This window comes from Elephantulus edwardii, unplaced genomic scaffold (genome assembly GCF_000299155.1).
Source record: "Elephantulus edwardii isolate Elephantulus edwardi_28Jun2011 unplaced genomic scaffold, EleEdw1.0 scaffold00154, whole genome shotgun sequence".
In the NCBI taxonomy this organism is placed as follows: Eukaryota; Metazoa; Chordata; class Mammalia; order Macroscelidea; family Macroscelididae; genus Elephantulus; species Elephantulus edwardii.
Window position 1 is genome coordinate 1,624,821 of NW_006399904.1, and position 12,155 is coordinate 1,636,975.

General features: G+C 36.1%; 1 protein-coding gene across 1 annotated transcript in view; it reads right to left on the reverse strand.

Moving 5' to 3' along the window:
* Positions 1-12,155, reverse strand: part of CSMD1 (CUB and Sushi multiple domains 1) — a 2,584,888-nt gene that overhangs the window by 725,448 nt on the left and 1,847,285 nt on the right. The window contains exon 20 of the mRNA XM_006895025.1: positions 3,386-3,574. Within this exon, the coding sequence (XP_006895087.1) occupies positions 3,386-3,574 (189 nt within the window). The remainder of the gene's footprint in view (positions 1-3,385; positions 3,575-12,155) is intronic.

A 12,155-nucleotide genomic window follows, 5' to 3' on the forward strand; every position in this document is an offset into this window, starting at 1 on the left:
CGCTATGAGTCGCAAACGACTCAACGGCACGTAACAACAACAACAACATCATGATGCTGTCTATTAGTCTACTGGTGAAAGTTTTTGTTTCCTTGATTTTGAGACATAAGCCGTACTGAAGGCTATCTTCTGCTCCAAGTCCTTAGCACTTTAAGCAAGTAAGCTTATGTCATTTGCATAACACAGGTTATTGACGAATTTTTCTCTAATCCTCATGACACACTCTTCTTCATAGAGTCCAACTTCTTGAGTGATTTGCTCATCACACATATTATATAGGAATGGGGAAAGAGTACAATCTTGATGTACACCTTTCCTAATTTTAGACCCTGTAGTGTTCTCTTGCTCTGTTTGCACAATAATACCTTGGTCTAGGTCTAGGTTTCAAATGAACACTAATAAGAGTTCTGGAATTCCCATTCTTTTCAATGCTAGCTATAACTTGTTATGATCCACATAGTCAAACACCTTTCATAGTCGATGAAGCACAAACAGATATTCTTCTGATATTCTCTACTTTCAGCTAAGATATATCTGACATCTGTCTAAGCAATGATAGTTTTAGTGCTATGGCCTTGTCCAAGTCCATGTGTAAGTTCAGATTGAGGCTGAAGAAAGTGAAGACAAATTGATAAGAACTAAAATTTGATCTTGAGTCAATCTTAAAATCATCTTAAGAACAGCTTTGAAGCATTGATGATATGATCAAAGATCAGATAAGTTCCTGGATGACATTCAAGATATTACCCATGAGAAGAGCAAAATGTCACTCTAGAGGGAGAGGTGAACAATAAACCAAAATGAATATCAGATGAAACTGTGAAAATTGTACTAAAGCATCAAAATGTCAAAACAAAGGAAAGAGATGTTGAAGCAAAAAAGTCTAAAAGAAGATTCAAAAAAACAGCTTGAAAAAGACAAAGTAAAGTAATATAATGGGCAGAGATCTAGAAATGGAGAATAAAAGAGGTAAGCTAGCTCAGCATTTCTCAAGCTGAAAGAACTAAAAAACAAATTCAAGTCTCTAGTTGAAACACTGAAAAATCCTATGGACAAGACCTTGAATGATCTTGGGAGCATCAAAAAGAGATGGAAGAGTGTAGCATTACTGTCCTAAAAAGAATTGGTTGGCACTGAAATATTTGAAGAAACGCCATATGATCAAGAGCCAATGGCCATGAAAAAGAAGTTCTAGCTGCTCCAAAGGCATTGCAAATATAGGGACCCAGAAATCAATGAGATAGCAATTGATGTGTTTCAAATAATCCTAAACGTGCTCACCAGTCTACGCCATGGAATTTGGAGGACAACTGACGGGCCAACTGACTGGAAGAGATCCAATATTGCTTAAGATCACCCAAAAATGACTAAAACAGTACATAGAGAACTGTCAGCAATTCAGACTGGGTTTAGAAGAGGCCATGACACCAAGAATATCATTGTTACCATTTACTTAAAATATTATTCACAAACAACAAATGCTGACAAAGTTGTGGAGAGATTGAAACTCGTATACACTGCAGGAGCTGAAGGGCCAGATCCTGCAAAGGTGTGTTTTCTGGTTTGGAGTTGAGACTAGGCTGTGAGCTGATTAGATTTGGCCTGATATTCAAAAAGGCTTTTGGGCAACAACAGTCTGGGGCTATTTCCAGGTTGGTAAAATGAGCAGAATGGCCAGATTCTGCAAAGGTGTGTTTTCTAGTTTGGGATTGAGAGTAAGGTGTAGCTCTTGCTCACAATAGGCTGTGAGCTGATCAGATTTGCCTTGCCTTTAAAAAGTACTTTAAGCCCTCAGGCCAATGGCCCTCAGCCCTGTTTTTTGTGGTTCTCCCAAATAAAACAGGCTTGGAAACAGGAGTGGCATTCACTTCCAAAAGAATTTGCCTCAGTAAATTCTATTAACCTGGAGAAAAGATGAAAGTTTGCATTCAAGACTTTTTGTTCATAGGGTCGCTATGGGTTTTCTAAGACTACGGGCACTTAACAATAACAACAATATCTTTCTGTAAATCTCATTTTGTACTGTAAGGAAAACCTGCATTATAATATTACTAACCTCTCTTTGAAAGTTCAAGTTTACGTAAACTTCACTTTTGGCAGAAGCACCTAACTTTTGTGTTTAGGCATCATGCCTCCATCAAAAATAAAGCCTTAATGTGTGCACAAAAAAATATTCAAGAAAATTTTTAAACAACTATTAAACAATGGGCAATATGACTGGCTGGGAGGTAGTGAATATTGTGCCTGAAATAACTGATCAGATTCTCTACATATGTCTGGTAAACGATTAAACTTAAACCACAGTAACAACCTCTGCCCTTGCTAAAATCTTTAGATTAGCAAACACTGAATTGATAAAAGGATTATCTCATTAAATTTAGTACTTTAATATTACCATGTTATCTTAGGACCTCATTACAAAATACTAAAAAATCTGTTATTCATTGAATAACAATGCCTGTTAGCATAGTTGTTAAAAAGTATGCCTGCTAACTTGACAAGTTAGTAGTTCCAATCCATCAGTCTTTCAGAAAAAAGATGGCAGCCGACTGATTTACAGGCTTGGAAAATTCTACAGGACAATTCTACTCTGTCCTTTAAAGTTACTGTGGGTTATAACTCACTCAACACAACTAGGTTTGGGTTTTTTTTTAAAAACTATCTCTTGAATTATTAAAAACCCTTGAAAAATCTAAGTTCGAATTTCTAAAATGTCCACCTTGCAGGAGTATATAGTAATGGGGGGAAAAATCAAACTTAAAAGCAAAAACCAAAATCAAATACAAAAACTATAGTATTAAAAATTGTCACCGTGTACCAGGAGAATATTCCTGCATTTAATCAACATAGCTGTTTGGAGTAGTGAGACTATGGCTTTTTGTCTTGCTTTATTTCCCCTCTTTTCCTGCAAATCATGTCAGTTATGAGATATATGTATATAGAGGAATTCTGGTGACTTCAACTGCCAACCCAAAAGTAAGTGGTTCAAACTCACGAGCTGCTCCATGGGGGAAAAATGGACAGTCTATTGTCATTTACATCCTCTGAAAACTGGAAGGTCAGCTTTGAGTCAGTTCTGATATCACGGCAATGAGTGAGTAGGTGATATTTGTAGGTATGTATAGCTCTTCCTTCATAAATATGCTTGACACATGCTTTAGTTTCACTCTTCTTCAATCATAAAATTTTAGAGCTGAAAGAGTTTTCCCTTTTTAGATAAAATAGCTAAATCTCAAAAAGGTCAAACAATTTTTCTCACTGGTTAGCAAAGTTCAGTTCCCCTGACTCCTATGCTACTTGTTTTCTAGCCATCATACTACTTTCTGATGTGTGCCCTGCCCTCTCCCCGATTGGATGAATGAAATGAAAGCATGTGACCACCTACCCACACACCTTGGCAGAGGTGCACTCCACACACGACGGCCTCCACCCAGGCAGGTAAGCTTGGTTGCACCTTCTAGGCGATATCCTGGGAAGCAGGAGAAAGTCAGAGAGTCCCCTACTCCAAAATGGAAACCAATTCTTCGGCTGAATGCGGGGACACCAGGGTCATCACAGGGCTCTAAATCGTATTCTGAGATGAAAGAAAATGGAAATTTGTCAGAATATTCAATTACTTAAAAAATAAATACATAAACATGCAATTATTAAAAAGTAAACTGATAGTTTTCTTTAAACTCTGTGCTGTTACACAGGTTCTTTTTATTTACAATATGACCTCTTTTGGTGTAAAGAAGAAACTGTAAGTATTATTTAAATAGGCATATCAAAATTTAAGAAAGAAATGATATCTTCAATTTCAAAACTGCTATTTGGAGTATGTGGAGTATTCCATTTATTTTTTTTTATTATTAAAATCAACTCTTATATGTTTCCCAAAAGTACTTTATGACAATAAATATGTGGACCACAAATGAAAGCAATGTAAAAAGTGTTACACTGGTGAAAAGTTGTTCATAGCCAATCTTACCTTAAAATCTATCTTTTAAAATATATAACTTCCAGAAAAACCATTCCCCTTATTTTCAAACTATAAACAATGTATTTTAGTAGTAGGTAGGGGGAAAAAATCTATTAGAAATCTAGGAAAGAAAATGTTGCATCCAATTTTTTAAAATGTATAATGCCTAATTTTTTGTTATATGTTGAGATTCATTTCCAAAATATATTAATTAATGACCATATTTTATGTTTGTCTTATTCCCTGTATTAATGTGGGCATCAGTAGACTCAGAATAAACTCATAGCTGACCCTGCAGCTGGTTTTCAGAAGCTATAAATCTTATGAATGAATTTTACTCATTTTTCTCCAGTGAAGTTACTGGTGGATTCTAACTGAGTGACTTGGGGTTGGAAGTTGGATTCCTTATCACTAGGCTACCAGAGAACTCATTCTCTATAGTCAATTCACTCATTGTTAAATATGAGTAAAACTGTAATCAGTGTTATTGATCTTTCAGTCCACTAATAACTTCATATTTTGGTCAGTGGAGAATAGAGTATGAAACAACCTATTAGTTCAGTTGTATTGCTTTCTAAACTTTAACATCAAATATTTATTGGAATAATTTCAGTATGTGTACTTAGGGAAATGCCAGAGAGTATTGGAATAGTGAAGAAACATTAAAGAGGATACACTTTTAAAAATCAATTAAAGAATACTTTTTATTATAAGAAGTGGAAAATATAAAAGACAGTACTCCACAGTGTGGTAAAAGGAAAAAATAACCTAGAAAAATTTGCTAAAAGAAAATATGGCCTCATTTTCTGATTATCAGCTATTTTTAAATTCTCCTACCTCTGAGGGAAAGAGCCTAGAAGGGGAGGAAGGGAAACACACAACAATCAATAAATGAATGAAAACACAACCTTTGTATTAACTTTTATTACACTAATATTTTTTAAAAAGCTTTCATAAGAGACAAACTGGAATTAAGCTAGAAGCCTAGTCTATGGTATAGACTTCCAAATACAGCCAGAAAGACTGTTGTAAGACTGAATTTGATTAGTGAATATATTAAATCTAACCATTCTTTTTCTCTCTATTATCTTCAAGGGATCTCTGGTGGCTTTGTGGTAAGGCTTGGTAAATCCAAAGATAGACAATTTGAAACTAAAAGCTGCCCTGTTGGAGAGAGATGACTCCTCTCTCACAATTTATTGTCTCTGAAAACCTGTGGCTCACTAATGAGTTGAACACACTCAAGGCTATTACTCCAGCAGGTGTTTAAAGGTGTAATCTCATGGAAGGAGAATGTAATTCTTTCTTCCACACAGCAGCTAGTGGATTCAAACTGTGTATCTTTGGGTTGGCAGCACAGTTCCGTAGCACTAAGTCACTAGCCTTCAAAGCTGTTCTTTAACCTCCCCTTCCATCCCCCCCAAATATTTACTATATTTGTCAATACTACTATTATTATGTGCTGTCAGGTCAGAACTAACTCATAACTGACTATCCAGCTGGTTTTTAGAGGCACGGGAGATTTTCCATCTTTCTCTTTTGGATCACTATGGATTTGAAACATGTACTTTGGGTTGGCAATGCACCCCCTTAACCCTAATCCCCCAGTACACTCTTCATATACTACTACACCCTCTCAATGACAGGGTTCTAGTCATATTGGCTTTATTTTTGCCTTAACCTACTGAGTAAATTTCCACTTGTGCTGAGAACTGTGTCTCCACATAATATCTCAATTTTCTCTTAGTCTGTAACAAAAGACAGTTTCTCAAAGAGATATTCTTGGAAAATTCCTCTATGGTATTAAAGTTGTATTGTTTAAAATGGCACAAGATCCTATCAGTTGATGCAGAAAAGGCCTTTTAGAAAATAAAATGCTCCTTCATCATTAAAACACTCAGCAAAATAATAGAAGGGAATTGCCTCAACATAGTAAAAAATATATAGCAAAATCATTGTTAATAGAGAGATTAAAGGCATTCTCATTGAGAACAGGAAGTAGGCAATGATGCCCACTATCACCTATTCAAAATTGTAGATCATGAACATTGCACTGGAACAGATGAATGGAAGGACTGTCTGAAAGGAATGTTTGATTAGGTATTATATGTATGAAAATTAACAATCTGGAACAAGAGGTGCATTACAAAGTACTCTGAGGGAGGGAGACAAGAAGGGGAGAAAGGGAAGTGCACAACAATGAATAAATGAATGAATGAATGAATGAAACACAAGCTTTGTATAAAATTTCATTAAACCAATATTTTTTAAAAGGCTTTCATAAGAGACAAACTGGGATCACGTTTAGCAGCCTAGTCTACAATATAAAGAGAATTCCAGATACAGCCAGAAATGCACAAGCTGGAGAGGATAAGGCTGATAAATGGGATCTTCTAAATATTAAATCCCTATGCTCATCAAAACCTTTTCTCAACAGGGTTAAAAATAATCCTACCTACGGGGAACAAACATTGGCAACACCAGCTCAGAAAAGGGTCTCAGGACAAAAATTTACAGAATACTAATGGACCTGCAGAAGAAAGACTGATATAACCCAATTACAAAATGGGCAAAACACATGGAAAAATTTTTCATAGAGGAAATGTGGTCAACAGACACATGAAGAAATATTCAAAATCGCTGGCAATAGAGCGATGCAAATCAAGACCACAATAAGGTACCATCTTACTCCAGTAGGAGTGGCAAAGTTTAGCAGAGCAGCATAAAATAAATGTTGGAAAGAACGTGGAGAGATGAGAACTCTTTCTAATACACTATTGTTGGGATTGTAAAATGGTGTGACCATCTGGAAGACAGTTTGGTGTTTCCTCCAAAAGTCAAACATAAAAATCACAAATGACCCAGCTATTCCACTACTAGGAATACACCTTAAGGGAATTAAAACTGAGACACAATGTAGATCTGTACACCAATGTTTATAACAGTATTATCCACCACTGTAAGATCATGAAAACACCTCAAATGTCCAACTACAACTGAGTGGATTGAGAAATTGTGGTAATTCACACAGTGGAATACTACACAGCACTCAGGAGCAATTTCAAAAGCATACTTCATAACTTGGGAGAGACTGGAGAGAATCACGCTGAGTAAACTAACTCAGTCTCATAAGGGCAAATACTATGTAAGACTATTATTATAAAAATAGAAGGATAACTAATAAAATATGTGTGGGGACACAGCAGAGGAAGTTGTGGAAGCAGGGATGTGAGGATGGGAAGGGTGAAACCACACGATTGCCCAAATTGGTAGGTGGAGGGAGGAGGGGAAGGAAATAGGAAGGACCCAGCAAGGACCTGGAAAGGGAATGATTAATTTTATAAAATATAATGCATGGGAATGATTGTATGGAACACAATACAAAGAATAGTGTGGAAAAAAATGTATACAAACTTTGTGGGCTAATCAATATAAAATAAAATAATTTTTTTAAGAGTAAAAAAATAAAAGAAAAGGCTTTCTTAGCCATGTAGCTTTGACTTTGTCAGTTGGATGGGTGGGACTATGTGAACAGAGTGTATTAGTCTATCCATAAGGGGATTGGCTAGTTTCACCAATCCACATGAGGATGGGGCAGTTTTGCCTTTAAATTTAACAGATCCATCAGCAGAATAAGAGAATCTCATCCACAATAAAGAAGAAGCAAGAGAAGGCCATGTGACCTTTGAGGCCAGAGATTCTTACACTATTGCTCTGACCACTTGGTCCTTACAGGAGCAGCAGCCATACCAGCACAGCAGAGAACCAGAGACTTGATGTGACACAGAAAACCTTAGGATTACTACCTTGTGGAACCAGAACTAGGAGGCTTTGCCCAAGTTTGTTAGACAACTGAGTGGGCATGGGATAGGCAAAACCATACCTGAAAGGACTAAGGGCTTTGTTAACACTGGCTTAAAGCCATGAGGCTCAAGGCTGAGGCGTCTGCAAACACATTTTGGAAGCTGTCCCAACTATGTGATTGTAGTCTGCTACTAATCTGAATTATAACCCTTTTGACTTCCCTAATATAGTTCTGTGTGGTTTGTGAACTCTCACATAGGATTTTGGAGTCAGCAAAGAATTAAAACTGGTGCTGGGTGAGTACAAATAGTTACAGGAGCATGGAGGACATGCATGAACTCACAGGAATTGGTTTTGTGTCATCGATGTTTTTGATGGGATGGTTCCTCTTTGTGAAGTTGGTAAAGACCAGATGGCTGCCACAGTGTGGCCTGTGCACTTTTTATAGTCTCATATGTCACTAACTTTTCTTTCTATTGTTCTGACCACTTTTGTTTTGTTTAACCCCTCGTATGTCAGTATCTTTTATTTCTATTGCTATGACCACTTCTATTCCATTTCATAGCACAACTGTCTTCCCACTAGAATGCCAATCCCTTAAAGATTTATATATTCTTTATTCATGGCTACATTTTCAGGACATAAGATTATATATAAAAATTTTAAGAAATATTAATTACATGGGAAAAATTAAAAAAAATATCTCCAACAGCGGTAAATTTGAGTATAGTATTTTCTGAGTACTATTTCAATAATTGAAGAAGACACAATGCCCTCGTTTAAGACTGGTCATGCAATTAAGATAGACACAAAAAAGAAAGTGAAAATATATCATTTTAGTATGTAAATAACGTTATGGGTTTAGAAAAAAAGAAAAACCACTTAAGAAACAGGAAAACTATGCAAAATGACAGTATTTGAACTGGGTGAAAGGAATTTAGTTTGGTGCTGTATAAAGAAAAACCTTAAAATAGTACCAAAGAAGCTCAAAGTTACCCAAGTTCTTATCTTTTGAAGAGAATTATCAGTAGTTTATGTTAATCCACAGCAAGTTAACAGTCAAGATTGGAATCAGAGTAGAAGTTATTGAAAGCAACATGGAATATGAAATGTATACAGTTAGTGTTTTCTGATATTGTTGCTGTTAGTTTCCCTTGAATCAACATGACTAATAGGGAGTTTAAGTAGAATTTTTTCCATAGTTTTTAAGGTTTTGGCCTTTGAAAGCAAATCACCAGATCTGTTTTTTTTAAAAAACATCTTTGGATGGTTATGACAGTGCTTCAAACAGGTTCAGAATATTTCAATCGAAACTGATTGTACATACGCATTGTATCACACTCACTTATCTTGCTTAAGGGATTTTAAACTGAGTAGAAACTTCTAGTGGCCTAGTGGTAAGAAAGTGTACTGTAATCCCAAAGCCAAGTGGTTCGAATTCACCAGCTATTTCACAAGGATGGACAGTATACTCTTTTGTCGTTTATCATCACTGAAAGCTCATTGGAGGATCAACTCTGGGTCAGTCCTGACTTGAGGATACACAACAGGAAAACACAGAGGTACCCTCTCAGAAATGATGACCAGCAAAGTCACATTTAATATGTATCATCTAAGCAGGGCATTAGGCTTGTTTCCCACTAAGGCCAAATTCCTTTGAGAAAGAGATTTGTTTGCTACGCAAGTCCCATACCTATTTGGCAGTGATTGAATCTTTTAGAACCTATTTGAAACCCAGGTTTGAATTACCATATTTTCAACTAGTAGCTAAATGCTTAATTGCTTTGCTGGAGACTCTTGAGTGTAAAATAAACTTAATTCTTTGCCATCAAGTAGGAATCAACTCATAGCTGACCTTCCAGTAGGTTTTCAGAGATTGTAAATCTCACAGGAAGATGCTGCCTATCTTCCTGTCCTTGAGCAGCTGGTGGATTCGAACCACCTGCATCTGTGTCACAGTCTAACTCCCTATTCACTAAATCACGAGAGATTACCAACTGAAATAAAATAGAGAATAAAAAACTGTTTGCAGCTTTACAGAGTTATATGTAAATATGGAGCTTAGTTTTGTTTTGTTTTTTTTTTTTACTATTTTTAAATTTACCTGTGGAAACATACTAAGTATAAATGTAGTTGGAATAGTCTGATTTAATGAAGCAGTCTTTTAAAGAGAAAAAAAAAATAACTGGACTAGCAGAGAGAAAGATCAAAATATATTGATGCCACTTCATAAAAGCATGAGAAAAATCCCAAGAAAGGTAATCACCTCATTTGAATAATAAAGCACTTATTTATGCAGATACTTAGAAAAATAAACTACACTATATTAAAGTCACTGACAATCAGACACAGTGGAAGAGTCATTGAATATATATATAGTCTGTTTGTTTTCCAGGAAAAATTCCTCAAAATAAAATTATTCCTTTAGTATCTCTAAAGAATAAGTTAATGTAAAATTAATTTTGTAATCAAAGGTGGGTTATTTCAGATCTAAGTCACATTTAAGTTGTTTGTTCCTGTACAAGTTTTATGTATCATTTTTGGTCTGGTTGTAGGGACATAGAAGGTTCTAAATATTTAAAATCTGTTATCACTTTAGTGAAATGATCAGAATGATTTTAAATCTGTCCCCAAAGAACTTTGAAGACACATAAAATGGTGTTTTATTATTTCTATTGTTGTTTACTTGCTAGTAGGGATTTTTATTAAGGGAGAAATTGAGCTGGAGAGTAGAATTCTGACTTTTGATCATCAAAGGCTTTATTGTAAGCCCTGTGCTGAGAACAACAGAATTAAGAAGCAGATGTGGCAAAACAAATAAAAGTTGTAGAGACTCATGACAAATACTCATGGAAACATTTGTGGACCTTTATCACTAACATTTTCTGTTTTTTTCTTGGACAATGCAATTTAAACTCATTTTTATCGTGATTGAAAGTGAGAATGAATTGGAGTGATACCCTTATACTGCTAATAATTAAGATCTACCAGGGAGAATATATTTAGAGAGATTTAAGTATTATAGTTAGAAAGGTTTAAAACTCTAACATAAAAAGTGGCCTATTTTATAACCAGTGTTGATTACTGTAATATTTCCTGGAAACCACATAGAGTGGGGGAATTCTGAAAAGATTTATCTTGTAGGAAAATACAAGGGAAAAACAAGAAAGTCAAGAAAAATTGTTTCTTACTGTTGTTAAGTGTGTTCAAAGTCCCTTACAGCTCATAGTGACCCTATGTATGACAGCCCTATACCATGCTCTATCCTGTGCTAATCTCATTCATTGTCTCTGACACAACTATCCTCATCATCCCAGACACTGAATCAATCCATTTCATCAAGGGTATTCCCCTCCTGTGTTGCTCCTCCATGCTCCCAAAGATAATGTCCCTCTCCAAGGACTGTTCCCTCCTTGTAACATTCCCAAAGTATGTAAGATGTTTCAGAATCCTTGCCCCCAAGGAGCAGCCTGTTTTAACCCTCTCCAGGACAAACCCATGTGTTCTCTTAGCAGTCCATGGTATATTCAATACTCTTCTCCAACACTACAGCTCTAAGGCATCAATTCTCCTTCTATCATCCCTAGTGATTTTACGTATTTCTGATGAATAGCACATAATTACAAAGATCATGGCTTCAATTAGGCACATTTTAGTCTCCAGACTGACATAGTTGCTCTTCAGTACTCTGGAGATGTTCCTGACAGCAGACTTTCCCAAAGCAATCCATCTTTTGAGTTCCTGGCTGCTAGTACTAAGATTGCTGATTGTTGAGCCAAGCAAACTAAAGCTGTAAACAATCTAAATCTCTTCACCATCTATTATGATGCTGCCAAATGGCCTAGTGGTGAGAATTTTTGTTTTCTTGATGTTGATCTTCAGCCATATTGAAGGTTGCAGTACTTAACCCTCTTTATTAAGTATTTCAGGTCCTCCTCAGTTTCAGCAAGTAGGCACAATACAGGTTGTTGATGAATCTTCCTCCAATCCTAATTACATATTTCTTCTCATAGAGCCCAGCCTCCCAGATGCTCCACTCCGCATATAGATTGAAAAAGGATAGAGGTAGGATACATGCCTGGCATACACCATTATCTGATTTTAAACCATGCAGTCTTTCTTTCCTCTGTTTTGACAACTCCCTCCTGGTCCAAGTATGGGTTTCTCATAAGCCCAATCAAGTGTTCTGGAATTTCCATTCTTCTCAGAGTTAGCTTCACTTTGTTGTGATCAACACAGTCAAATGCCTTTGCATAGTCAATGAAACACAAATAGACATTCCTCTGGTATTCCCTGCTTTCAGCCAAGATCCATCTAAAATTAGCTATAATATCCCTAGTACCAAGAACTCTTCTAAACTCAGCCTGCACAACAGGCAGTTCTCTGTTGA